Genomic DNA, 27,104 nt, shown 5'->3' with positions numbered 1-27,104 from the left:
GTCCTTCTACTTTACCCTACAAATATAGAACGATTGTATAGAATTTTAGATACTGCAGACATCATGCCTCTTTGATTTAAGAGATGTCTGCATATCAGCACAATGTCAATGACCTGTAATTGCTGTTCTTCCCATTAATGAAGTGCACAGTGGCTGATTGGGGATACATAATCACATGACTGGTGGTAACTTCAAAGCAGTTCAGCAGTTCCTTCTGAATATCACCCTGTTAATAGCTAATGGCTTCATGGTAGCAGAAGCCACAATTTTCTCCTTGTATTAACAATCTCACAACTTATTTATGGATGAGCTGAAGCCACTGAATTTTTTTGATCTGTGAAATCAAATCATTTCTTGGGGTTGCATGGCATGTTTTAACATACACAGGGACTGAAAGTCTACAATCTACAAAAATAAAGAAGTGTATTACTTTGAACTAGTCTCCATTTACCATGCTTATGGGAGAGAATTCAGACAAGGAGTTCCTACATTTAATATGCAATTTATTTGCAGGATCATATTAAGCAGCTTCTCATTTGCAGACTTCCTGGGCAATGCCACTGGTGTAGCAGGTAGGTTATTATGTTGGCAGCTTGATTTTCAAGCACTATGAAGTTCTAACCACATTACAGACAGCAAATGGACTTGCTTAAAGGAACCAAAAGCATAGCTCTCTTCTCTCTTAGTTCCATGTTTTTATTTCAGACATTTGCAAATAGGAACAGGTCTGGGAGGGGGTGGGACCAGTCTCCAGCACTTAGACCGAATTCTAACCCCTTCTCGAACAGCCTGGATTTACACCAGGCTACTCAGATTTGCATAGTGATTTCACTGGTGCAGATCTGAGTAGCGCCATTGAGGTCGCTGCTGTGCAACATGGGATAAGGGGATACAAATCCCCTTATTCCGAGTTGTGTGGGAACCATCTCAAACCTTGTGCTGGATACAGCACAGGCCAGCTGACCTGCCTGTTCCAGCACAGGTTAAGATAAGGCTATGAGTCATATTACTCTGCGCTGCAGGCTTGCGCTGTCATTGACCAAGCACCATGTCTGGAATCTCAGGTAGTGAGACAAGGAGCACTTTTCAATGCCTCCAATCAATAGAGACACTTCAGATCTGGCTATTGCTAGTATTCAAATGTAATAACATTGATTTAGTGCCAGTGCACTTAAGGCACTATGCTGAACAAAAAAGCTATGAAGTCCTTGTGTAGTACAGAATATGGGAAAGACAAGTGCCAAGCCCAACATCCACTAAGGCAGTGTGTCTGAGTGCTACCACCATGCGCTTGTCAGGCTTAAGCACCTCTTGGTTGCTGGCTGCTGAGATAAGGTGCAGTCCAAAGTGAAAGGTCAAGGTAACAGTGAGTAGAACAGTATCCAAGCAGCCAAAGGCAGGGGCCAGGTTTTTGTTCAAAGAGACAGACATGTCCCCTGTGGCTAATTATGTTGCTCAGACGCAACAGGTGGTTCACAAACTGGTAAGTCTGCATTGGGCTGTGAAGTCAGATAACAGTATTCAGGTTCATCTTATGTAACCAGTATCACATTGCCTAAATGGGCTTAGTGTACAGTGGTTGTTGTACCAGTGTCAGTGCGCTGATGATGTGGTGTCTGAATGGAATCGGACTGTGAAATTAACGAACCGAACTGTGGTAGGAGCTTGGGAAGCATTCTGATTTGACTGTAGCAGTATCCTATAGAGTACTTTCAGCCCAATCTTAACCTGTGCTGTATCCAGTGCAGGATGACTGTGGTACAACTTGGGGCAAGGGGATATTTTTCCCTTAACCCGAGCACTGCTACTTGGATCTGCACCAGCTAAATCACTTGCGCAGAGTTAGACCAGGCAATTCAGGAGGAGGATTAGGATCCGGCATAAGTGCCAGAGGTCAGTCCCACCACCCCCCCAGGCCCAGTCCTCCCACCGGTTCACCCACCCTCGCCCCACCCCGGAACATCCCTGAAATACCCTCCCTGAGCCCTCCTCAAACCCCTGAGCCATTGTTCCACAACTGGCACAAACTCACCTCCACTGGGCCTTGCTCCACTGCGGGGAGGCTGGTGCATGTCCTTGAGCCAACCTCCCTGACTCAAAAGGAGGTGCTGACACTCCTTTGCTGGCGCAAGGGACTTGCAGTGGCCGATTGAGCACTCAGGATTGTGCTCTGAGGGCGCAATCCAAAAGTGCCCTTGGGCTGACACAAGTCCCTTGCACAGGCCCATCGTCATTGGGAAAGTGCTGTAAAGCATTTTTGTCCCAACTTCAGAACAGGAAGGCCAGCGCAAGAATGTGTGCCAGCCTCTCAGTGCCGATGCGGGCCCTGTACTTGGTAAGTTTGTGCCGGCCATTCCAGGCTGGTGCTGGAGTCTGGGGGTGTGTGGGGAGGAGATGTGGATGGGGAGCAGTAGGCAGGGCCAGGGTCTGTCACTTATGCTGGATCTTAGCCCTGTTCCCCTATCAAATCAAGCCACCAGAAATGAGAAGAGATTGTCGTGAGTCCATTTTGAAAAATAGATATCCTCCTAAAGTGATGACAAAATCCACTTCTTTTGAGTCAGTAAAGCCACCAAAACTATTTGCCCTTAGTATGTAAGTACCCTTATTTTCTTTCTTTTAAAATATATTATTCTTTGGTATAAAAAGAAATATGCTATGCAATGTCATAATCGCAGGAAGTGCTTTAAGGCATCTATGTATTAATGCCACATATTATTATTATTATTATTATTATTAACAGTATTTATATACTGCTTTTCAACCAAAAGTTCACAAAGCGGTTTACAGAGAAAAATCTAATAACTAAATGGCTCCCTGTCCCAAAAGGGCTCACAATCTAAAAAGATGCCAAGGAATACCAGCAGACAGCCACTAGAACAGACAGTGCTGGGGTGAGGTGGGCCAGTTACTCTCCCCCTGCTAAAAAAAGAGGAGCACCCGCTTGAAAAAGTGCCTCTTACCCAATTAGCAGGGGTTTATACTTTATAAAGTATAGCAGCACATACTTTATAATACTGTATATTAAGCAACTATTGACTTGTGTTGAGTCAATATCAAAATGGAAATATTGTCTGAGGATAAAAAGGAAAATCAATACCTACCTCGAGGGTTCTCCACTCTTGATAGTGACTTACTGCACACATCAATAGATGTCCGTTACACTGTGTACATTTTAAAGTTGTTGTCCATAAGACAACAAAACTTCACTAATGCTGACGAAGATTACCTCCATCAAAAGCTTTGCTCACTGTGTTTAGAAAGTGTTTCTTGTTTCCTGATCTGGATCTCTAATCTGCTGAATCTGATGCTATCAATGCACACATCAGTGCATAGGCCAAATGCTACCTTGAAAACAGAATTGGAGGCTCGACTGGCATCGAACACCATTAAAGGGCAAAGGAGCTACTATTGCCCTCATGACCTATTGGGATGTGAAGTGTGCTAGCTGCTGTAAAAGAAGAGTCTGAGATCTGAGCTTCGGCTGAAGAAGGTATGCTGCCCTGTAGATGATAACTGTAGGCAGCAAACACATGGAGGAAGAGAAGGATTGAACTTACTAGTTCTGCTTCTGCCTTACTTCCATGTGGTCAAGATCTGTAGGGAGATCCTACGCTCTTTCATCCAGAAGCATCCCGGGACCTAACAGCACACAGGGTGGCTGACGTGGCAATGTCACCCCCTATATCACTGTGCACCTGACCCCCCCCTTCCAGAATGGCTCAATTTCTGAGCCAAATAGAGGTAACTGAGGGCGGGCGGGCTCAACACTGGGCTTTAGGGGGGCAATAAGCTGAGATTGACGCTAGTGGTCAAAACTGTGAAAACCTTGACATGTACAAATAATACCGTCATGTTATATATCATTGGAAAGGTAATTTAATGCTGAATGTAATGAAACAAACAGTGCTGGAATATCTGTATTCTATCGAAAGTTATTGACAATTAACCAGAAAACTTTTTATTTACTTATTAAATTTGATTTCATGGGGGGAGGGGGGTGCTACACAATCTTCTTTGACTCCAGGTAGCCTTACCTATGCCACTGCCCCATTTTTGACTTTCTAAAAATTTCTGGGTGTGACGTCACTTCCGGGGCATCATTTTGCATTCAGCAGCAGACTGCACTTTCGTTAGCTATGCCACTGAGTCTACATCACTTGTTAAATGCCTATTACCATGATGCATGGTTTATACCTGTGGAGGGAATGAGGCTTTCAATACTGCAAGAACCCTAGGTGGTGGGCAGCTGCTACAGATGGTTGGGACAGCCAGTGTCAGGGTGAACTATGCTTGCTCTTACTGCAGATGTCCCAAAAGCAGCTCTTTTGCTCCCCACTGGAAGGATAGACAAGAATTTACTTTATATAGTGGAATAAAGACCCAAACCAGACATCATACCATTCTGTTTACTCCTCTCCTGTTCCACCACTGCCCAGCCCCATATATGAAGAAGATATCCTTTCAGGTAACTAATGTCCCCAAAGATTATATCACTGCCATTCTCATGACTGACTTGACTTCTTTATTCTTTTACACTGCTTTACAGAAACGTGTCCAAGAACAACCTGGAGCCACAGAAGGGAGAAACCACAGCACACACCTGAAATCTCTGACAGTCAAATAGTGCAAGAATTGAAGCTCAGCCTGTAAAATGATGACTATGACATCTCAAAGCATGTTCAGTGTGCAGCAGTCATCATTTTTCATTCAAGACTTCAAACCAGCAAGCAAGAAATTAGGAAAATCATGGGGCCATTTCATATGGGATTTTTAAAAAAAATGCTAAAATCATCTCCATGTAGAAAAAATTTGTACAGCATTAGTGCAAGAAGTACATGGTTTGAACAGCTGCCACCACTGTTGGCCCATCCATGCAGCCAACTAAGGCCGGCACCTCGGATTGATGGAGGGAGCCCACCTCTATCTGCCTACTTGCCCTCACTGCTTCCCATCTCCATTCACTCTGGATTAGAAAAGGAGCAAAAGAGGGAATGTGAAGAGAGAGGAGAGTGGTAGGCTCTCCCACTCCCCCCCCCCCCACATTTCCACTCTGTGCCCCTCTTCCTTTTCCAAGACAGGAAGTGGAAGGAGCAGAGTCAGGCACATCACCAGGTAAGGGGTGGAGGCTGCATTTGGCACATTGCCTAAAGCATTGGAGGTCTTGGGCCAGCCTTATCCTCTTGGGCTAAGTGCCACCCAGTGAGGTGCTTACCTGGAGAAGCTTGGCATTCTGGAAGTTTGGGGTGACATGACATAATCATGTTACCCCAACCTTGCAGGTGATCATATTGCTTTAAATGTGAAAAGTCTACCTCTAGATCACCTCCATTTGGCAATCTTGGGCCCTGTCCAGGCCCAGTCACTTCATTTTCCCACCGGCAAGCTGTGAAAACAATTGTTGGTGACAGTGCGGAGGCATCTGGGCCCAGAGATCACTCAACAGAGGCTCGGGCAGTTTAATGTCACCCCTCTTCAGGATGGCACCTGATGCAGCCTGCAACCCCTTCCATGCCATTATGATGCTACTGTCTTCAATTAGATGAAAATTCTGCTTACAGTGGAACCTTTGTATCCGCCGGCTCTGCAGCCACAGATTCTACCGACCGCGGATCAAAAATATTCTGAAAAAAATTCCCCCTCCTTCCTCCTTCCTTCCCAGCCACCAGCACTGCCCTTTGAAGCACACTGTGTGTGATCGTAGGCTCTGGCTCACCACAGTCCCCTCTCTGCCTCTCCTAGTACCTCACCTGGCACCTCTGTCCAACCTGGATAGGCTTCATCAGCTATCAACTCATAAGCAGCTAATCAGCCAAACACTATGCCATTTCATAGAAACATGAGCATCTGTGTTTTTTTGGTATCACGTGCTGTCCTGGAACCAAACCCCCACAGATGCTGAGGGCCCACTGTGCTTCATCTCTGTCTTCCATACTTCATCCAATGGCATGAAACAGAACTGAAAATGTGTCCTTCCAATTCTTTAGTAGCTATGTAGATTAGAGGCAACCCATAGATTTGTCATAATCCATTAACATCAGTTTCTGCCACAAGAAAGGAAGGGAAAAATGTGTATATGTGTGTGCGAGACAGACTTATTTTTCTAAAGACATTTTGTCCTCTAGACTTCTCTAAAATGCATCCGGCGAAGCACGAAGGGTGACAGAATAGCAGTTGAGTGGTCAGAGTACCATGAAGGCTTTTCACACTGGGACTCTTGTTGCCTGTTCTTTTCCCATTCCCTTTCATACTTAAGAGGTGATAGAAATTTCTTGCCTGATTTTCTGCTAAACTGCCTCAGTAATAGGACTGGAATACATTTTAATGCAGATGTGGTCCCATACTCCCTTACTTAAATTTTTTAAAAGCAGAACAGCAAGAAGGCTGTTTTGGTCAGAGCTGAGAACTACAGCATTAGAGCTAGGGGAATTTATTGGTAGAAATTTGAAATGAAAAGTTTTAGTGTCAGAGTTAAAATTCAGTAAGCACTCAATAAAATAGGCAGTATTTTAGAAACCATTTTATTATACGTTTTATGGAAAGATCTTTTCAATATGTGTGGAAATATGAGTTGCATCTATATTATAATGGACAAATAATTGCTTTCAAAAAAGAATAATGCAAACTACATTTCATGTCCTTTTTCATATGGAATTCACTTTTAGGAAACCAGTTCTGATAAAACCACACAGAAGGAGTAATTACAATTGCCATACTGTAGCATTAATCTCCCAGTTCTACAAATATGAGATCATCTTGCATATGTCTTCTTGCATATCCAAAGTCGAGATCAAAATGCAGAACATCTTGATTATGGAACTCCCCATGAAGATACAAAACTTTATGGGTCATCCATAAAATTATATGGTTATCTTAACTGTCTATGGTAATGTTAACTGATTAACATTATGTCATAATGGAAGAGGCTGGAACACAACTGCCTACAATGATCTCAAATACTCTTTCTGAGATACTTCATACATTCTGCTACCTCTTATCCATAGTGACTCTCAGCCTATGTTTCATGTTGAGAAAGCAATCATGCCATTTTGGCAGGCTCGTATGTGATGCCTAGAATAACATCAAACCACAAAGAAAAAGATGCTGAACTATTTGTGATCTTGGCATCCTATTATGTGGCAAGGAGAGAGATCATTTCCATCTGTCTAAAGCAGCTGTCACCAAACTCACAACTGCTGTCTGTCAAAAAAGCGGTCCCGTTCAAACCAGAGTTTACCATTGCAGCCCACATGCTGTGTGTATTCTCAGTAGATCTGCACACAAGGACACTGTGGGCAGTTCCGTCTGTCGCCCGGTGTCCCAAAAGGCTATGCAACAGGACATCTGGACAGACACAACTGCCCAGAGTGTCCTGGTACCCAGATCTACTAGGAATACATGCAGAGCAGGGCTAGAACGGTAAGCTGCACTCGTGGACAGGGAGCTTTCCCCAGATCCTGGATTCTGCCCCCGGGCCAGGGTTTGAAAAGCCCTGGTCTAAAGAGGAAATTCAGCATACAGGTTGAGCCTCATTATTCGCGTGGGTTCCGTTCCAAGCACTCACGTGGATGACAAAAAGTGCACTATAGCAAATCAATTTTAAAAACAAAGTTTCTTTGCTCCAGTGATTTAAAAACAGCCTTGCTGACCTTTGCGATATAAGATAAGAGTCATTAAGAAGACAATTCATCAATTAGTCTCCTCCAAGCATGCTTCACTCAGCCCCTCCCTTCACCAATGCAAAATGATCACCTTTCTTTCATGTGCTCAGGGAGGGGTCACCTGGAGAAAGAAGGATTGATGGATTGTCAGCCAGCTGCCCCCCCTCTCATTAAGGAGGCTATTGTTAAAGGACTGTTCAGTTTTTTAAACTGATTTTAAAGGGATGTATTTTTCCCCTTCTCCAGGGATCAGCAGGTTCCTTCTCATTTGCTGTGGCCATTTGTGTTCAGTAAAATCCGTGTATAAAAAATCTGCGTATAACTAGGCTGGACCTGTATTCTACTTCTACTGTTCATGTTGTATCCTTATTTCTCAGCAAGATACAATCACCGGTACAGGCATCCTTGACCAGGCCAACCTACCAAACATCGGGTTATTCTCGAAAAGAGGTGCGTACTGTATACTGGCCCAGGCAGGTGCACATGATATTCGATGGATACACACCAAAGGATGTGACCCAGAAGTCACTCAAAGCTCCAACAGAAGATTGTTCAAATATGTAACCTTTATGTCATTTTAACATAAATGAATGAGATACTTTGACAAGCATTTGAAACTTTGTGCTGAAACAGGAAATCATGCTGAAAAATGAGTCCATATTGTTTTAGAATAAGATTGTTAGACATGGAATATCAGTTCTGGATCTTCCTGCTGAAGATGACATGTGGCAGGTTTTGCCAATAATATATATGCCTAAATAGTGCAACAGTGTACTTGTGAGAATCAGGTGTATGATCAGTACCCTACAACCACAAGAATTCAGCAAAGGTTTTCATTTTCCAGTTGAAGTACAATGATATCGAAACTGCAGAGAGTTTTAAAAACCAGTAAAAATGGCTTCTTTCCACATGGATTCATATGACATTGTAATTTCTGAATGCTCAATTTTTTTTGTTCACAGCCCATGAAAGCACAAATTCTGTCCACAATATATTAAGATATTTAATTTCCTTTTGTTTGGGGCTTAAAACAAATATCCATTGTCAGTAAGGGTTTCAGAGCTGTCATTCCTACCTAATGCACAATTCCTTAATGAGGCAGGATATTAAGCCATATTTCCCATACTTGATAGAGTGTTACAGCTCTGAAGAGTCCATTCTGTTTTACTTAATAAATATGCAATTAAGTTCTTTTTTTCTTTTCTTTTTAAAAAATCATCTGTTATTCTTGCATGACCTTCCAGTCCATTAGGTAACAATATCATTAGCCTAATTTCCACCCTTTCCCCCACTAACTGCTGGCTACTAATGTAAAATTGCACATCTGAAATCTGTGAAGAGATGACTAGACGATATTTCAAGCAAAGCAAATTAGTACTAGGAGCAGATTTCCAATGTTTTGTTCTCACTGATGTTTGTCAGACGCAAAAATTTATACACACCATAGGAACTTTGCAAAAATGCTTAGGCCATCAACATGCACTGCAGTTACGCAAGTATAAGTCGATCTCAGATAAGTGAAGGGCAGGTTTTGAACCAAGATTAATGGAATTTTATATGACAGATAAGTTGGGAAGGAGAGTTAAACTTAGCCGGGGGGGAGGGGCTCTGACTATAGTTTTGTCTGATTTTACCCAAGGGCAGATCCTGAAAAATAATATACCAGTAATTGTTACCTAAGAACTGAACAGTCTCTAATTTATTTAAAACATAGTAAAAGATGATAAGACACATTTTTATTCATTAATTTTTAAAGTCTGATCACAACCTTTTCGTAAACACTTTCACGCTAAGTTCACTGTAAACAACATACTGGTAGAACCATTAATCAAATCCTTCTTTAAGGTTCCTGGTGTGTTAAGCCAGAGGCTCTATATATAACTTATAACACATAACTGGGAGTGTGTGATTCAGTTCACAGTGGAGAGACAAGCATGAGCATGAACAAATGCAGCTACACATAGTTGCAACCCAATTTACTGAGAAGTGGACTCACTGCTTTCCGTAGGTTTTGTTCTTAAGTAATGGTGCGCTGAATTGTAGCCTCGGATTTTGTTTCAGATGGAAACAAGGATTACCTCCTGGTGTTTTAAAAACCAGACTTCTGCCAAACATTTGCAAAATGGAATGAGGGTGCATAAGGGTCTGCTAAAGTGAAGGAGGCTTGCTTGATTTAAATGGAAGCCTTGAGCCCTGGCTTACTTTTTTTCTCAGGAGAAGTATAAAAGGTTAGGTTCAGCTGCTGCTTGCCCTGGAGGGGTTGCTTTGCACACCAATAGACCTCTAATTATCTCTGCATTGTCCTCTTGCTTCTCTCTTGCTGTCCTCTTGCTCATGGCAACTTACCTGAATAGCCCTGACCCCTGAGTGATCTCACAGATAGATGATCTAAGCTTGATTTATTGGCAGAAATTTTTGCCATATAGGTGAGCATCTACAGTATTTTGCAACAATTTGAATCCATAAGAGGACCTGCTATCTTATTCTCTGACTGTGGAGGTTGCTCAGGAGCCTTTGTTGAGGGACTGTTTCAAGTGCCTTTTGAAGATCTAGATATATAAGGACAGATTCGCCCGCATCGACATGCCTGTAGACCAGTTTGATACCTGGCCAAAATGTGGCTGCAAGCATCAGGTTCACTTGGCTTGTGATCAACATTTGTAGGTCTTGGTTGAACCAGGTTGCAAATGACTTGGTATTCTAGGTGGGATGGAGTTGCACTCACAATTATTTCCATAGGAAAATGTTATTCTCCCCCCCCCCCCCCAAAAAAAAACACTACAGCAACTGCACCAAGAAACCCCAATAACTTATATAGAGTAGGAACAAAGTTTGCTGTTTCACACCTTTCTGCTGGTGCTGGATCCAGACTACATGCCCAATGGAGCAGGTACATTCCCGCCAAGCAGTGCAGGGTTGGCAGGAAGGCATGGAAGGGTGTAATCAGAAGGGGGTGGAATTGGTGGCACTTGTGTATGCCGATCCTATTCATCCTCCAGAGTCTAAAGGGGCTACTCAGACTTCTGTCAGTGATTTTTCTGGTGCAGATTCGAGTAGTCCCATTGTGCAGCCTGGGGCTTTACCGAGGGTCAGGGGACAAATGCCCCTTACCTCAAGAAGACCTCCAGTCTACCCCTAGCCAGCACAGGATACAGTGTGGATCTAATGATCCCGCTGCACCAGTGCTGGTTAGTTTTGGACTGTTGGTATATACTTGCAGGTGTGTGTGTGTATATATCTGTATATCCTACTGATACATAAAGATGTAGCAGTTGCTTTACATTATATGACAAGATAATATTTATATGAATGTGTGTATCTTTCTTTATTGGCATAACTTCTTTTTTATTATGCATTTTCCCACATAATATTTTACAGTACTGTCAGGAAGAACATTACACTACAGAGAATGTTGCCAAGCAGTAAGTAGAGTTTTATTTATTCATTATGAGTTTATTTTATTTGGGGTTTAATTTTATTAATTTTATGTTTGTTAACTTCAAGGCACAGTTATTCCGCGAAGACTGCATATTCCGGCTGCATATTCTATCTCATATATTTTCATATGTTTGTACAGTTGCTCCAACCCAGCTACAGAGATATGAGTATCTGAGTATGAATGCTGTCAATTTCAGCTGGGGAAACTAAGGCAAAGCCCTTCGGCACACAGCCCCTGCCCAATGCACACTGTGCACAACCCTCATCACTGGTATTGAAGTTTAGAGATGGTCACCTGGCCAGGTAGACTGCCGAATGGCCAACTCCTGACACCTGCCCCTTCCCCTCTGGTCTACCTCCACTACATTGTTTTGGGCAGCCCAATCCAGAGCTTCCCAGTGTCCAGGGCTGCAGCAGCAACAAAATGGCTACGGCTGGAAACCAAGGGATTGGGAAGCACCCCTGGAGCTACTTGGAGTAAGAGGGTTTACACTCCCTTACCTCATGTAAACTCCAGTCAGCCCTGATGGGTCTCCTTGGATCTGCATCTGCTATCGAGTGGGCACAGATTTCAGGAGACCTGTGTCGGTTCTCCCAAGTCTGGAGGGGGGTCAGGATATGGAAGCAGAACCTGCCACACACCACCCCTTCCCCCACCATGTGTTCTACTTGCCTTCCTCCACCTCCCCCTACCTGGAATGCTTCCTCCCCCACACCCCCACTCACCTATCTGCTGCCCGGCACTCACTTGGAGTTCTGGGCAGCAGTTACTCATCCTCTGTCTGGCTCACACTGAGCCAGGTGAGAAGTGTCGCAGGCTTGCCTTATGGCATGCTTGTGACACTGCGTGCTGATGATGAGCCGTCGCGCAATGTTCAGGATCAGGCCCTAAATCTCTTGTTAGAGCTGAATTGAATCAACCGCATAGGTAAGAATGGTACCACATTCTGCTGGCACCACATAACCTTAACAGCTAGCAGCTGAAGCAATAGCACTAGCCCTAACAGTGGGTTCACTTTGGGTTGGCACCAGCACTTCTGAAAGTGAAATTAAAAGCAAATGGGAAAGCAAAAACACCTCAGGATTTTCAAGGGAAGCCAAACGCTTCTGTAGGGTCCATAAAATTTCTCAGGTGGTTTCCTCATAACTCTGCTTTCATTTCTAGTTCAAGGGTAAAGACGTACAAAATGGAGGCCCAAAGAAAAGCCGAATCTCATTTGCCGGCTCTTTATTAAAACACCTGGGCACCGTTGTGTTGGAATACAAATGCCTGCCTTCACCTAAACTCTTTTATCTTAAATGAAGAAGAAGAAGAAAGTGCCCACTATGCCTCACAGGGTTCTGTACGCATATCATTACATGTGGCGAAAAGGATCTCCCTCACAATACGCAGTAGCTAAGGAGCATGAAGGGCAAAAACAGCTTTGCAATTGGACTTTTTTATATTGCTGCTGACAGAACGGGCTCACTTGATACACCATTGCTGTTGGTGTCAAAGACACACCGTGAGTTTATTGCTTATTTTATTGCTATTTTATTGTAGACAATAAGAGGCAGCTGAACCAGCATGAAGGGCAGAAACAGCATTGGAATTTCACTCTTTTATACTGACAGGACACACACTTTACACAGATTCGCTATTCCGTCACATCAAAGGCTGTTGCACATTTGATTGTACTTTTGAATGCACAGCACTGAAATATGGGAGCTGGCCATAAGCATTTATCCACCTCTATCATGTCTACTTTAAAAGGGGGGGGGGGAAACCTACGCTTGTCAAAACCATGCTTATTTGAGATAAGAAGCTGCATAAAGGAGGTAATAAAATATAAGGCATAAAACTCCCAAACTGGGCTGAATCTGATTTCTTAAAGTTTGCCTGTCTTGTTTGGCAAAAAGCATCTGGTTATTTTATTAAAGAAACAATTTCATAATTCATGCGCTCCTATTCAGGCCATGAGGATACTGGTTTCTGCAGTGTTTCCTGCATTTATTTCCTTCCCAATAATTTTGTGGAGAAAAAAAACTGAATTCATGCACCATAACTCCAAAAAGCACAAAATGAATGGGAACTGTACCAGTATAGCAATAGTGACTTACAGTGCATTCCCCAAGGGATGGCATTTCCTCCCATAAATTCATTTGTGCAATACTAGACCATGATGTACCATCATGTCAAGGAGATGTCTTCGGAAAAAATGGTGGCCACCAGTGGGGGCTATTTTGGGCCAGCTTTAACTATAGATTAAAATAAACTATAACTAAAGTAAAGTATAACTAAAGCTGCAGGTCCGCAGCTTGGGGGTCCCCCTGGACTCGCAGCTGATCCTGGATTCCCAGGTGGCGGCTGTGGCTAAGGGGGCCTTCGCTCAGCTTTGGCTGGTGCCCCAGCTGTGGCCTTACTTGGATCGCGCAGACCTGGCCACGGTGATCCATGCCATGGTGACATCGAGGTTAGATTATTGTAATGCGCTCTATGTGGGGCTACCCTTGAAGACGGTTTGGAAACTGCAACTAGTGCAGAATGCAGCGGCCCGTGTAGTTACTGGAGGTAGGCGGTTTGACTCTGTCAGTCCGCTTCTCCAGCGGCTGCATTGGCTGCCCATTCGTTTCTGGGCCCAATTCAAGGTGCTGGTTTTGACCTTTAAAGCCCTATACTGCTCTGGGCCAGGGTACCTTAGAGATCGCCTACTTCTGTACAATCCGGCGCATCCTCTTAGGTCATCAGAGAAGGCCTTTTTACAAGTGCTGCTGCCTAGGGAGGTACGTGGGGCAGTGGCAAGAAATAGGGCCTTCTCAATAGTGGCACCGACACTATGGAATTCCCTTCCCCTTGACTTAAGAATGGCTCCCTCTCTTGAGACTTTTCAGTGAAGCCTGAAGACCCTTCTGTTTAAACAAGCCTTCTGAGTTCTCTGCCTTTTTAACATCTTTTCAACATCTTTTAATATTTTTTAAATACTTGGTTACAGGCCTGATTCTATTATGATTTGCTGCTCTATGCTCTTTTTACCTGATTACTTTTTATCTGACTGCTGTTTTTATGATATGTGTTAATATGCTTTTATTTGTTTTTAAATGATGTTTTTAATCTGTTTTAACCTGTTGTAAGCCGCCTTGAGTCCCTTCGGGGAGAAAGGCAGGGTAAAAATAAAGTTGTTGTTGTTGTTGTTGTTGTTGTTGTTGTTGTTGTTTAGATCCCCCCAAATCCATCAGAGGCCTATTATATGTCTCAAGTGAGAACTTTTGGCTCAATGCTAGTTAAATAGCATTTAAAAATGGCTATTAGCTGGTAGGCAAACAAAATGAAATATAAAAACTCAGCTTAATTAAGCTTATGCAAAATCAAGCATGAAGTCAGCCATTTCCCCACTGGCAATCTTGGAGGGGGGGGGGAAATGCTACGTTTTTCAGGTGCCTGACTGCATGTGCAAAGTGGTGCATGCCCCGAGTCTTCAGAGCCATTTGTGGCTGTGAAAGCAAAGCGGAAGAGTCAGAGGAAGGGAGGCAAGAAGGGGGTGAAATTGGGCAGGGAGGGGGGTGTAATGGGAGTGGGGAGGCCACAGGAGGGTAGGATCCATCATGGAAGGCCCATGCCTACCCCTCCAGCAGCACCCTCCTCCCCCCTTTCTCTCCTTGGACTTGTGCTGGCAAAATCACTGGCACAGGTTCACAGAGACCCACTATGGATCAGGAGGCGTATGGGGATTTAAAATCCTCTTTCCCTACTGAAGTCGGCCAACCTGCCCCCCCACCCCCCATAAGATGCAGCATTTGCCAGTTTGGCATTGCTGTGATGGTGGGGAAAAAGGATAGGATTGGGCTATAATTCAGTCATTTTCAAACTTTTTCATCTCATGGCACACTGACAAGGTGCTAAAATTGGCAAGGCACGCCATCAGTATTTTGACAATTGACATGGCACACCGCACTGCTCGCGGGGGGGATCACATCCCCCAATAGCCCTACTACTAAATGACCCTCCCCCAAACACCTACATCTGACTCCACATTCTTTCCCAAATGTCATTCTCCTCTGGGATATGCCATGAGCCAATGACCCATAGGAACCCACGTTTTGGTACATATGAATGTGTGCTTGCAGGTTTCACTGAGCAAGTGTAGTACCTATTGATATTAGAGACACAAGTCTAGGAAAGCTAGGTCTAAGTTCTAACGATTTCATGCACACCTAATTCTCTCTCACTTGTACCAAGTTCAGAAACTGCTGTTTTCAGAAATTCTCTGACATTTTATTTTATTTTATGTTTGTATCATAATCATATGCACGGCATAGTATTAATGCTATGAAAATCATAATGCTATGAATCCTAGAAATTGACTGGATACTAGTTACCTTCTCTTCTGATCTTTTATTCTTGCACTGTAATTAACAATTTTACTTGCTTAGAAAGAACTTGACTGACGGAGGGAAATACACAGGGAATACCTGTGCTATTTTCACAGTGGTATGAATTTCATCCACTACAGACGTGCCAGTTCAACAGAATGTATCGGTAGAGGAATTTCATTATCTCTAGTATATAATATTTTTATACCTTTGATATAATTTGGTTTGAAAATATTTGGTGATAATATACAGCATTTGTCTCTGGATGCATTTTTTTTTTAAAGAATCAGATATTGCCATACTATTGTAGTATTTGTAGCAAAAGTGCTCCTGCAGTTCTTATGCTTTTCTACTGAAAATGCATTTACAAAGAGATGACTTTCTAATAAAATCTATGCATTGGCAATTTGGTAAATGGTCTTCTTCATCTAGCAGTGCATGAACATGTGTTCTGCATTAAGGAAAGGAAGGGGAATACAATGCAGACTAAGTGGCAAGGTTCCATGGAACTCTATGCAGATTACATGGGGAACAGATCTGTCCCTTTTGTTACAGCCACTTCAACTTTTTTGACATCAGGTTTAGAATATGCACAACTCCATGACATCCTTCCCCTTTCCTCTATCTTTGAAGAGGTCTAGGTCTCCCTAGTGGCATCACTAGGGTTTTCGTCACCCAGCGCTTCACCCCCACGATGAACCTCCTTCCATGCAGTGGGCGGGGCAACTCCCCAGGAAGTGGGCGTGGTGATGCACCATTGCCCCACCCCCATTGGTTTTTTGGTTATAACTTTTGATAGAGTAGAGAAGCATGAAATTATGCATCAAATCATATATATAACATGATGGTATTATTCAAAAATACCAAGGTTTTCAAAATTTTGGCCAATAATGGTGTCACCCCATTACATATCACCTAGTGCAGCCTGCACACACACCCCAAACCCCCTAGCAATGCCACTTGTTCTCTCATTGAGCAGAAAATAGCTCTGATAATAATTCTAAAAATCCCTGGTTTGGGGGGAAGTTTATCAGGCATTCCTGAATGAGAGGATCAAGAATGGCAGCCAAGTTTTCCTGAAAAACAGTTAGCCCATAATACATATTTTCACTGGACTCACTGGACCAGTGAGGCCCAGGAGTTTAGTGTCCCATGTGAACAAAGTATGTGCAAGAATCCTATGCAACATGCAGAAATTAAATGGCAGGCATTATACTGTTTATCAGAGGATAGGTCAGTGTACAAAGTACACTTCCCATGTGGCAACAGTAGTGTCCCCAGCATCCTGTGCAGGCAACATGTTGGAGTAGATTGGAAAACATAAGATCCCAGGAAATTTCTGGGCCCCCTCCTTTGGCTCCAGGGCCCCCCTTTGGATCCTGGGCCCGGGTACAAATTACCCTCTTTACCCCCCTCTCCTAGGCCCTGGTGCTAGGCACCCTGCAAATGGTGCTTTGAATCCTAGCCTATGTAAACTAACACGATGATTCAGGAACCAAGGACATTGTTATTTCTTCAACTAGGTCCGTGTTCACCAAACTAGACTCCATGGGCTAGATATATCACAATGCTGAATCCCTCCCGTTCGTGAGCAGAACTTGGCGTTCTGTCACACTGCTCACGAACAGCCCACCCGATCTCTTCAGCGCAACCCTCTGTGCAGTCATGTCTACCCAGAAATTCAGGTGCAAAGTCTGCCGGGGCGGTAGGCTACAGATGCGACTGCCCAGAGAGTCATGCTGAAGAGATTGGCTGCGCTTGTTGTGAGCAGTGTGGCAGAACAGTAAGCGCTAGTCCAAACAGGGACTGCTTTTTTGCTACACAGCGGTTGTGAGTTTGGTGACCGCTGAACCATGTCATGAAGAGCTATGGGGTTTGGGTCCCCATATTTATCCTATTTTATTTACTTTGTTGTGATTGTGTTTTAAAATTTGTTGTAAGCTACCTTGGGTGTCCCTGAAATAGAATGGGGTGGGTGGAGAAGAATACGTATTTTGAAGAAATAACTACCTACAGAACGTTTGTTTCACACACTGCTCAAAGTATTTAGGACTTTTCCATGAGGTTTACATCATATTCTTATCCAAGCTATATCTGTAGCCATGGAAACAGAAACATCAGTGAGAATGAGCAACTCTGCAGGCAGATCACAAATCCTATTCCTACTTCCGTTTCCATTTAAAGAGAAACTTGTTCAACAATTACCAGAAGGATTGGTGAGTGTGTGCGTGTGTGTTCATGGAAAGGGGTCAGGAATCAGAAACTGATAGGGTATGGGTTAAAGAATATTGTCTCTTCCCTTAATATGACTCATTGATTTTCTGGGGAAATTCAATTTTAAAAAGCATGAAGCGCTAAATGAAAACCCGTTTGATGAATACAATACAATTGTATTTTTAAATTAGTTTGCTTCTAGGACCAATAAGGGGAACTTAAAAGCCAAAGGACCCCCGCTAATGAAGAAAACCAAATTGACACACAGATGCTCCCACAGAAGACAAATCCTATGATTTTTTTATTTTTATGTTTTTTACAAAAGGGTTGTAAATCTGTTCAAGTATATCCTCACCATTTCCCATGTTTTAAAATAATTGCTGTTTTAAAATTTTCGTTCTGCTAATAGTAGTTTCCATGGAAACAGGACAGAACACCACAGCCAGTGAGAGAGGAATCAAACGCGTCTATAAATGCAGACTAGTATAAGGAAGGTAAGAGGGTCTGCTTCAAGTTAATGGTAAGTTATCTTTTGAATTCTACGGGAGCAAGATGGAATAGAAACACTTCCAAATTATTTCTCATCTTGGAGACTGAGGACCCAGTCCTGAGCTACTGGGCGCCAAAGGCTGCAGAGGTGCTGAAATGGTTGCTGCTGCATCCTATGGACATTGGGCAGCCGCGGGCAGCTCCTGACGTATCCTTGGGGGAAGGGGACATTTGTCCCCTTCTCGTGAGTAAGAGAAGCGGCCCTGCAATGAGACTACTTGACTCTGGCGCAGGGTAAAGCGGCCCCATGTCGGGCCAGGAGACCCAATGCGGGTTTATGGATCCAGCAGAGCTGAGCTCCACTGGTCCCGCTCCCATTCTGCCTTACTCCCTCCCCTGTCACATCTTCTCCCCACCATCCCCTGTCCCGGAACGCTTCCCCCCATGGCCCTATTCACCTCTCCGCTGCCTGGCACCCTTTGAGATCTCCTGTCAATGTGTTTTTTTTCCCCCTAGTGCTGCATTTCTCAGTGTTGGTCCCCTGCTGTACCACTCTGCATGGCCCACCTATTGGAAGTAACTGACAATGGTATAATCACAAGTGAGTTCTGCATTGGGAGGCCAGGTGCGACATGACAAACACTGGTAAGAGGCTCAGGGCGGATGGGAGACTTTTTGGAGCATGCAAAAAGTGCATGGTGGAACTCTGCCTGCTGAGCTGAGCCTCCTACTGCTGCTCGTCACATTGTATTGCTGGTCTTGCTGCCAGGTGGCAGGGGTCTGGAGTCCCACATGTACCACTGGACACCACCTTAAGTACCCCCAGTGGTATGAGTACCACTGGTTGAGAATAACAGACCTAGTGCCTTCTCTGCTGTCCATAGTTTTATCACACCAGAACCGAACTCTATTGCTGTTATCGCTTGGCACAGACTCATCTGAAATTCTCAATGTGCCTTTAACAGTGTTGACAGATGTATCAGAAATCCACAACAGTGATAACAAGGCAACATTGGAATAAGGGACCTACAGCAGGGTCAGGCAAATGCAGATCCAATCTGTTCCCAAAAGCTGTTTTGGCGATATGAACTATTTGGCTTCCTTGTTGCACTGGATACAGTGCTGCCTATGGTGTAGTCTGCGTAGACAGCAAGATGAGGTGCTGTACCAGCTTTTTACTTTCAAGAGGCTTTTTAAACACAGGGGAGCATAAAAAAATTTGGTCCCATGTTCACAGACTGAATTGGGTCAGCCCAATCTACCACCTAAAGGCTTTACCATCTTGTCCCCTCTCGTTCCTGCTGCATACATGTGCCAGGCCTTTGTAGGGCCAGTTCCAGGGAGATTGGGGCATGCAAGTTCCTCTCCTCAACCCTGGTAGGAAGATAGGGAAGAAGTACTCAATTATATGGACAATACCATGTGAGAATGGATGATGGCCATGTACTCAATTATATGGACAATACCATGTGAGAATGGATGATGGCCGGATCCCAAAGGATCTCCTCTATGGAGAACTCGTGCAAGGAAAGCGCCCTACAGGTAGACCACAGCTGCGATACAAGGACATCTGCAAGAGGGATCTGAAGGCCTTAGGAGTGGACCTCAACAAGTGGGAAACCCTGGCCTCTGAGTGGCCCGCTTGGAGGCAGGCTGTGCAACATGGCCTTTCCCAGTTTGAAGAGACACTTGGCCAACAGTCTGAGGCAAAGAGGCAAAGAAGGAAGGCCCATAGCCAGGGAGACAGGCCAGGGACAGACTGCACTTGCTCCCAGTGTGGAAGGGATTGTCACTCCCGAATCGGCCTTTTCAGCCACACTAGATGCTGTTCCAGAACCACCTTTCAGAGCGCGATACCATAGTTTTTCGAGACTGAAGGTTGCCAACTATACTATACCACATTGATTTAAGTGTAGCATCTCCTTGACTACCTGGGTGAAAATGCTTTCCAGAGACTGAATGGATGGTAATTCAGACACCAAATTCTCTCTCTCTCTCTCTCTCTCTCTCTCTCTCTGTGTGTGTGTGTGTGTGTGTGTGTGTGTGTGACTGTGTAAATCCTCCAACTCTCATTCTGGCCCTGCCCCCCCCCATTCTGGTCATCAGCTGGTCTGGGGCAGGGTGATAATGTCCATCACATGGCCAACAGATGCACCTTGCAACAGACCCTCACAGCTGAAATACTGGACAGTCCAGACCTCAGAGTTTACACATACTCAAGTGCCTCTACACACAATACTAAACCCATTTATATCTGCTCAATGTCAACTTTGAGAGAGAGAGAGAGAGAGAGAGAGAGAGAGAGAGAGAGAGAGAGAGAGAGATTGTGTGCAGATTTCTGCACATTTAGACCATATATAACAGTGAAAGTACAACTTGAAAAGGATTCCAAATTGGGTGTTGCGTATCACTTTGCATAATCTGCAAGCAATCACATTATAAGAGACAAGAAATATTATTCTCAGAAATTCCCATTAGAGAAGTTTTCAGAAAGGATCGTTCTGTCAAAAAGAGACTGGTACTACACGGAGGGTTTTTTTCATCATATGAAAAGACATATAATTAGTGGCAATGAACACAAACCTACCATGCGATTTCCTCTGATAATCATGAATTATGGAACAAGTTTCTTATGACATGATTTATGCCTTAAATAAAATTTGGATCCAGATGAAATTCATTCCATTAAGAAGAATTTTCTCTCTGTTCTTGTCGGATGGGGCATCCCATCCACTCATCGACCGTATCTGCCAATTTCTAAAAACCCAAAGAAGGAGGTAAAGGTCCTTTCCCTGATTTTCACAACTCCCAACCCTTCTATTATGTCATGCATAATAAAATAAAAAGGAATCAAAACAGATATTTTTAATAATTTCATTTGCTCAGATAGATACCTGTGTTTCTAAATGGAACAGCAGTATCAGTTGCTTCAGATTGCCATTCTTTAAGCACAAGAGACTATTCTGTTCTCTTAACAAATTCTAATCCAGGCATCTTCATTTAAGAATTCTGGAGAAGGAGTTAATTGCTAGCTAGAAAACAGTTTTCCTAAACCAGAGCAGCTGCATAGCTGAAACATACAGTTTTATAAGGCTAATTTGCAAAACTGAATCACAGCTACTGAACAGCTCAGGTTTTGCACTGTTATCTCACCAATAATGCAGACATCTTGCAAAACCAGCAAGGAAGCAGCCCTCTCGCTCTCTCTGTGTGTGTGCTTCCTTTCGATGCACCAAGCTCAGCTCATGTACTGGACAATTTGATTTAAATGAAAATAACATTGCTTAGGAAACTTCACATCTCAAAGGAAAGTGGGGCAGAAAAAAAAAAAAGCCAAAGTGATCATTTTCCAAAGCAGGAGGTTTCTACAATCAATTGTCTCTCCTGCCCTTGGAGAAGTAAAAATCCATGTAAGAGATGCAAAATAAAACAAAATTAGTTTTGCCTTCCTTGATATAAATAGTGGTCAAATCACTAAACCTTTATTACTCTTCAGAGTTGTATATGGCCTGGAAGCAACTGAAGAGGAAATTCTAGTCTAATGGATCACATTTTCTCCTTTTTGCACTTCTAGCAGAACACACAAGTAGGAAACGTGTACAGTCTACTTGCACTGTTTCTTAGCACTGGTCAATAACATGCAAAGCCATTCTGCATCAGGGACTTGCAATGTTTTACTAAACAGTAGGTTGACTCTGCATCCCTTGGGTGCACCTCGAATTCTGGCAAGCTGCTGTGTGACCCCTAGCCTCCAGTATACCAGCTATTTTCACCATTTAATTCTTAATCACATTATTCCTCTTGGATATGAATTAGACTAGCTTTGGATTCTTCCATGCAATTTTTTTCTGCTTCTCCATTCATTTCAGCTCCTTGTTTGTGCTCACAACTAAAACATGTGACTTACTCAAAACCATGGAATCGCTTTTTATGGTATGTTGCATAGATCAGTACTTCCAAAGACAACCAGATATTTATTTTGCAGGAAATAAAATCTAGTATCAAGAGCTAGGCAGGCACATCTGCTTTGGTTGACAGCAGGGTCAACACCCTCAGAAAGTACCCTAAGTAAACTCCTCCACCTCCACCGTGAAGACATCTTCACACAACTTGCAGACTGCTCAAGTCCTTTAATTAATCCAGGCATTCATAAAGCAAAGATTTAAATAGGAATCATTCCTCACCTTCTACCTTCATTAATAAGAGCACAGTTAATCCTTCCATCCTTTCTCAAGAGTGGCAATTCCATCCAGCAGAATTTAAACACTTGCCATAGTGACACAAGAGAGAGACCATCATAATCATACAAGTTGCATTCTTGCTGTTTTCACAACACTCATATTAGCAGACATATATTATTAAGCTTTTTGTAACCCCATTTATTCACAGATCAGCCTCGGTGAATGCGATGCAAGCGACATGTTCAAGATTGCCAAACAGTGAAATAAAAGCTTTATTTCAACTGGACCGTGGTTAGCGGATAAGCCAAGAATGTCACGTGATGATGAATCAGCTTCCATCGCTGTGATGCATTGTGCGATCATTATACCTGATGCGGTGCATTGCTGTAGCATAATATGTGCAGGTGAAACAAAATGGATGCCTCGCAGATGGAAACACCAATGGGGAAGGCAGAAAAGAGACGGGTATGGACTTGAGGAAATGCAACAATAAAATAAAATAAAATAAAATAACTTCTCATCTCAAAGTCTGATGCACTTTGGACTCCCTACGTATTTAATTTGCACCGATCGGAATTGCAAAGCAGTGATCTTCAGACAGACAGGTTGCCAGAGGCCTCTCTGTCACACCCCTACACTACCATTAGCATCGAATTAACCTAATAATACAATTTTGCACAATTCTTCCTTTTATATGGAGTGCGGGGAGCAATTTAGGCAGAGGCTATTCTTGCAATTCTCTGTCATTTCTTATGTTTGCTCTACAGGTTAATCGGAAGCCATGGCTCAGCAGCAGCAATGGTGCAACAGCCTTGGCTAGAAGCTATTTCAATCTGTGCATTTTAAACCTCATCAATTGTCTTAAATTTTGCTTGCCTGAATGAGGGCATCTGCCTAGAACAATTTAACAAGAAACTAGGAACAAGGTTGTTAATGGGCTTCAGTTTCAGAATGAGGCCCGGTGGGGTCATCGCCCAGCTTATGTGATAGCGAACCTCAAGACTTAGAGTCGCCATGGAATTTTCCACCTGCTCCCACAGCTCTGTGGACTACAGGGCAGCCCTGACATACAGCTGTGCTGGACAAAGAACAGACTGAGTAAGGAAAGAAGGCGTGGTAGATACCATTAGCTACAAACACGTTAACAGGCAATATGCAACACAATCGGTTGTATATTGACCTTGGGGCGTTTCATCTCTAGCAGCATGCCATGCTACAGCACATGAACACATATAGTCATGTTTACAACACAGAGCAGAATTTAAGAGACTCACATAATTGCCTGCGAGAAGGAACAGGAGCACTTCCATAAGCTGTGCCCTGTAAATAAAACATATTTTTTTTTTTGTGGAGCGAGGGGTGTCAGCATTAATAGTCACAGCAAAATTTAAAAAGGAAAGAAAACTGAAGAGGAAGAGAAACACTTCAGATAAATAACGCATCTTGTCTTCTGAAGGAACAAAGGAAATACAGCATATGACAGGCACTTTCAAACTTGTCAAAAATTAGGCTGGGTGGAAAGTAGAATGCACAGATTACATATTAATGTGGCCTCCTTAACAAAATAAGCTCAATTATGGAAGGTGCATAACTACAAGCAGTTAGTCTCGGTTTGCCACAAGCTTTAATAAAAGGTAAGGAAGTCCCAGGTTCACATCCCTAGTTTTTTCAGGTAGGGCTGGGAAGAACATTTATCTGAACCCCTGAGAGTTGCTGGGGTCATCATGGACAATTTTGAACTGCATGGATCACTGGTGTGGTTTTGTATAAGGCAATCTCATATACAGTCATGTTTCCACACCTTAATCTATTCTTCAGTGTACAAATCAGAGTGACTGCCCAAAGTGCAATGACTGTTGACAATTCCAGGAAATTCCATGTGTGCCCAAAGATAAACCGGAAATACAGCTGGTTCATAATGACAGCCACCTGTTAGTGTTCACTGCACTTGTGCATGTCTGAAAAAGGGGAGAAATGCGTATTTTTGCACATTAAACAAATTCAGCATCAACATGTCAACAATCACCACATCTGGGATGCTTGATTTAACATAATTAATGCTGGACTCCCAAGGTTGGGGGGGGAGAGTCATCTGGCCAAATCCAGTCCTCTTTTCACAACTCAAAATCACTTTCTGGTCACCTTGTGACAAATAACCCACATGGACTCAGTCCAGTGAACAGTTAAATATATACTCAGATCACAAGCCAACGCTAGGTTGGAAGTCACAATTCCTTTTCTAAGTCCAGTTCTAGACACCATGCCACAAGAATGATGTTGATATGAAGGATACTGATGGAGAGGCAAATGGTCATAAAAGGTCTAGAAAGTGAATGATTGGCAGCTGGAAAATAGGTAACCTGAAAGAATCTAATGAGTATGTCTCCACCCACCCTGGGGGGGATTGAGATGAAGGGAAAAGAATATATTGTTTATAAATGTTGAAAAGATACCCAAGGAGAGGGGCAGCTTTTATTCTAACTATTGAAATTAAGACAAGAAAAAATAGCTTTTAACTTCCAGTGAAACAGGCAGGTGTTAAACATAATGGAAGAACTTCCTAACTATGGAAGCCCTTGATTTGACAAAGTTATAGAAACCTGAAGAATAATTTGGACAGGCCGCTGTTGAAGATGCTTCCAGTAAAACAGACCTAAAGATTAGTGGTTTTTCAAACTGTGCTTCTTCCAGGAAACCCCAGGATTTCTTCCAAGCTTACCAGGAGTTCATCAATGAAAAGGCTGGCAATGACAGACAAACTTTTCTGTGAGACAACTTAGGTGTCATTACTGATCCTTCCCTGCAATGCACAGTTGGCGGGTGATGGTGCTGAGAGAAGAGTGTTGTGCAGTTTTGTCTCATGTGGGTTGAATAAACCTGTAAAAACAACCTTAATAGAGTGAATACACACCCTAGAACACCATCCATTGTCCATTTCAGTTTGCTGGTATTCTGCATAAGGGGTTCTACAGCAGACACTATTATACAGAACAGAGGTGGTGAGTATTTCTCTGGTGCCTGAATCCCCCCAAATCCCTCTTCTGCGCATGTGCCCCCCATGGATGAGGGGGAATCACCAACCCCCCTTTCCTTTACTTACAAGCAGTATGGGAACAATGCAAATAGAAGCTACACAGAGCAGAGAGGCTGCATGTCATGCTCAAGAAGAGAAGTGATTTTGAGCTACTGCAGCTTCCTCTTCCCTCCAACAGCAGCTGCTGCTGAGATCCTCAGAGCTGCTGAGTTGCTCAGAGCAGCCAGTGGAGTGACAAACTGGAGAGAGCAGCAGACAGATGGGGGCTGGAGGCTCATTTGTTCCTTGCCCCTCCTAGGATGCTCCCCTATGAGACCATTTCAGGTTGGTTCAAGGCAAGGCTGGGCCCGATAGAGGCAAGGTTATAGAAAGCAGAAAGTTGGCAAGCCACTACAGAAGAGGGTGAATAAGGCTCCATAAGAACTCTATGGTTCTGTGGTGCCTTAACATGGTTTGGCTAGGAATCTTGGTTGTGTGAACTCTTCTAACTGCCAGTAAGCTTTCAATATTACAATGATTGCCTAGCCTGAAATCTCAACCATCCTATTTATAGGTGACTGGTGTGCTTCACTCGGGTGGTGTGTCAAGAGACCACTAATGCAAGTTAATCTAGTTAAAGCTTCACTTTAAAGTTACAGGGTCCAATCCTATCCAATTTTCCAGTGCTGGTGCAGTTGTGACAGTGGGGTGTGTGCTGCATCCTGTGGTGGAGGGGCAGTCACTGGGGCCTTCTTAATGTATGAACACGTGTTCCCTTACCAAAGGGCTGTACTGTAGCTACACCAGAGCCGGAAAGTTGGATAGGATTGGGCTCACAGTCACTTATGACTCCATATCTGATCAGAAGTAAGCCTCATCAAGTTCAATGGGACTTACTCTCAGGTAGGTGTATATAGAATGGCCGCCCTAGACTTCACGTAGCAATGGATAATACTTGATAATAATGGATAAAGCACTTTGGATGTGAAAGAAAGAAAGAAAGAAAGAAAGAAAGAAAGAAAGAAAGAAAGAAAGAAAGAAAGAAAGAAAGAAAGAAAGAAAGGTGGATAACTGAAGCTTAATGTTAGGGCAAATGGACACCAATGTTACCAAAACATGATACAGTGGGCTCTCAGTATCTGCAGGGGATCTATTCAAGGTCGTCCCCGTTCGCCCTGGCAGATACTGATTTCACCAGGTAATCAAATCCGGGGGGGAGGGGAGGGGGGAAGACTGCACTGGCAAACCGGAAGTGTCTTCCAGTCGTATTTGGGAGGCTTTTTGAGATCCTTTAGCTGCAGACTAGGCATCTATGGATATTCAAATTCACAGATGCCAAGCCCACAGAAGAGACCCACTATACATGCAGAATCTCTGAAATTACAAAACCTACAATGTTCACAAACCTGACCTTCCTTCAGCTGAGCTCCATGAAAAGCTGGGTCACAGCTGAAAATTCAGCCCATCTAGTCAAGTAAGCCACAAACACTGATGCAACTAATTATCTGTGAGCACATAATTGATACCATTTAAGTGTTCATTAGACACTTCTTATTCTGCTAACAATTTGGTGTCTTGAAGCCACGGTAATTAACTTTTAATAAACATACAGTACGACTTCTCTTCAGTGACTGGCAAAACTCGATTGTGTAACCAGGCTGGCTTGCAAAGAGCGGTGAATGCTGGACAGTGCTTTAGGGAACGTATTTTCAACCCAGAATGGCTACTTTGACCAAGCTGATCATCATTAAAAATATA

General features: G+C 43.4%; 1 protein-coding gene across 2 annotated transcripts in view; it reads right to left on the bottom strand.

The window, feature by feature from the left end:
* CCSER1 (coiled-coil serine rich protein 1) overlaps positions 1 to 27,104 on the bottom strand; it is a 741,465-nt gene that overhangs the window by 144,257 nt on the left and 570,104 nt on the right. The window contains exon 10 of one of the 2 annotated variants that reach the window (XM_066632827.1): positions 26,953 to 26,977. The exons of the other annotated variant lie outside the window; for it this stretch is intronic. Within the exon in view, the coding sequence (XP_066488924.1) occupies positions 26,953 to 26,977 (25 nt within the window). The remainder of the gene's footprint in view (positions 1 to 26,952; positions 26,978 to 27,104) is intronic. 2 annotated transcript variants of the gene reach the window in all.

Source organism: Tiliqua scincoides, chromosome 6 (genome assembly GCF_035046505.1).
Source record: "Tiliqua scincoides isolate rTilSci1 chromosome 6, rTilSci1.hap2, whole genome shotgun sequence".
Taxonomy (NCBI): domain Eukaryota; kingdom Metazoa; phylum Chordata; class Lepidosauria; order Squamata; family Scincidae; genus Tiliqua; species Tiliqua scincoides.
Note: the sequence above shows the minus strand (reverse complement) of the source record. Positions and strands in the feature narration are given on the sequence as shown.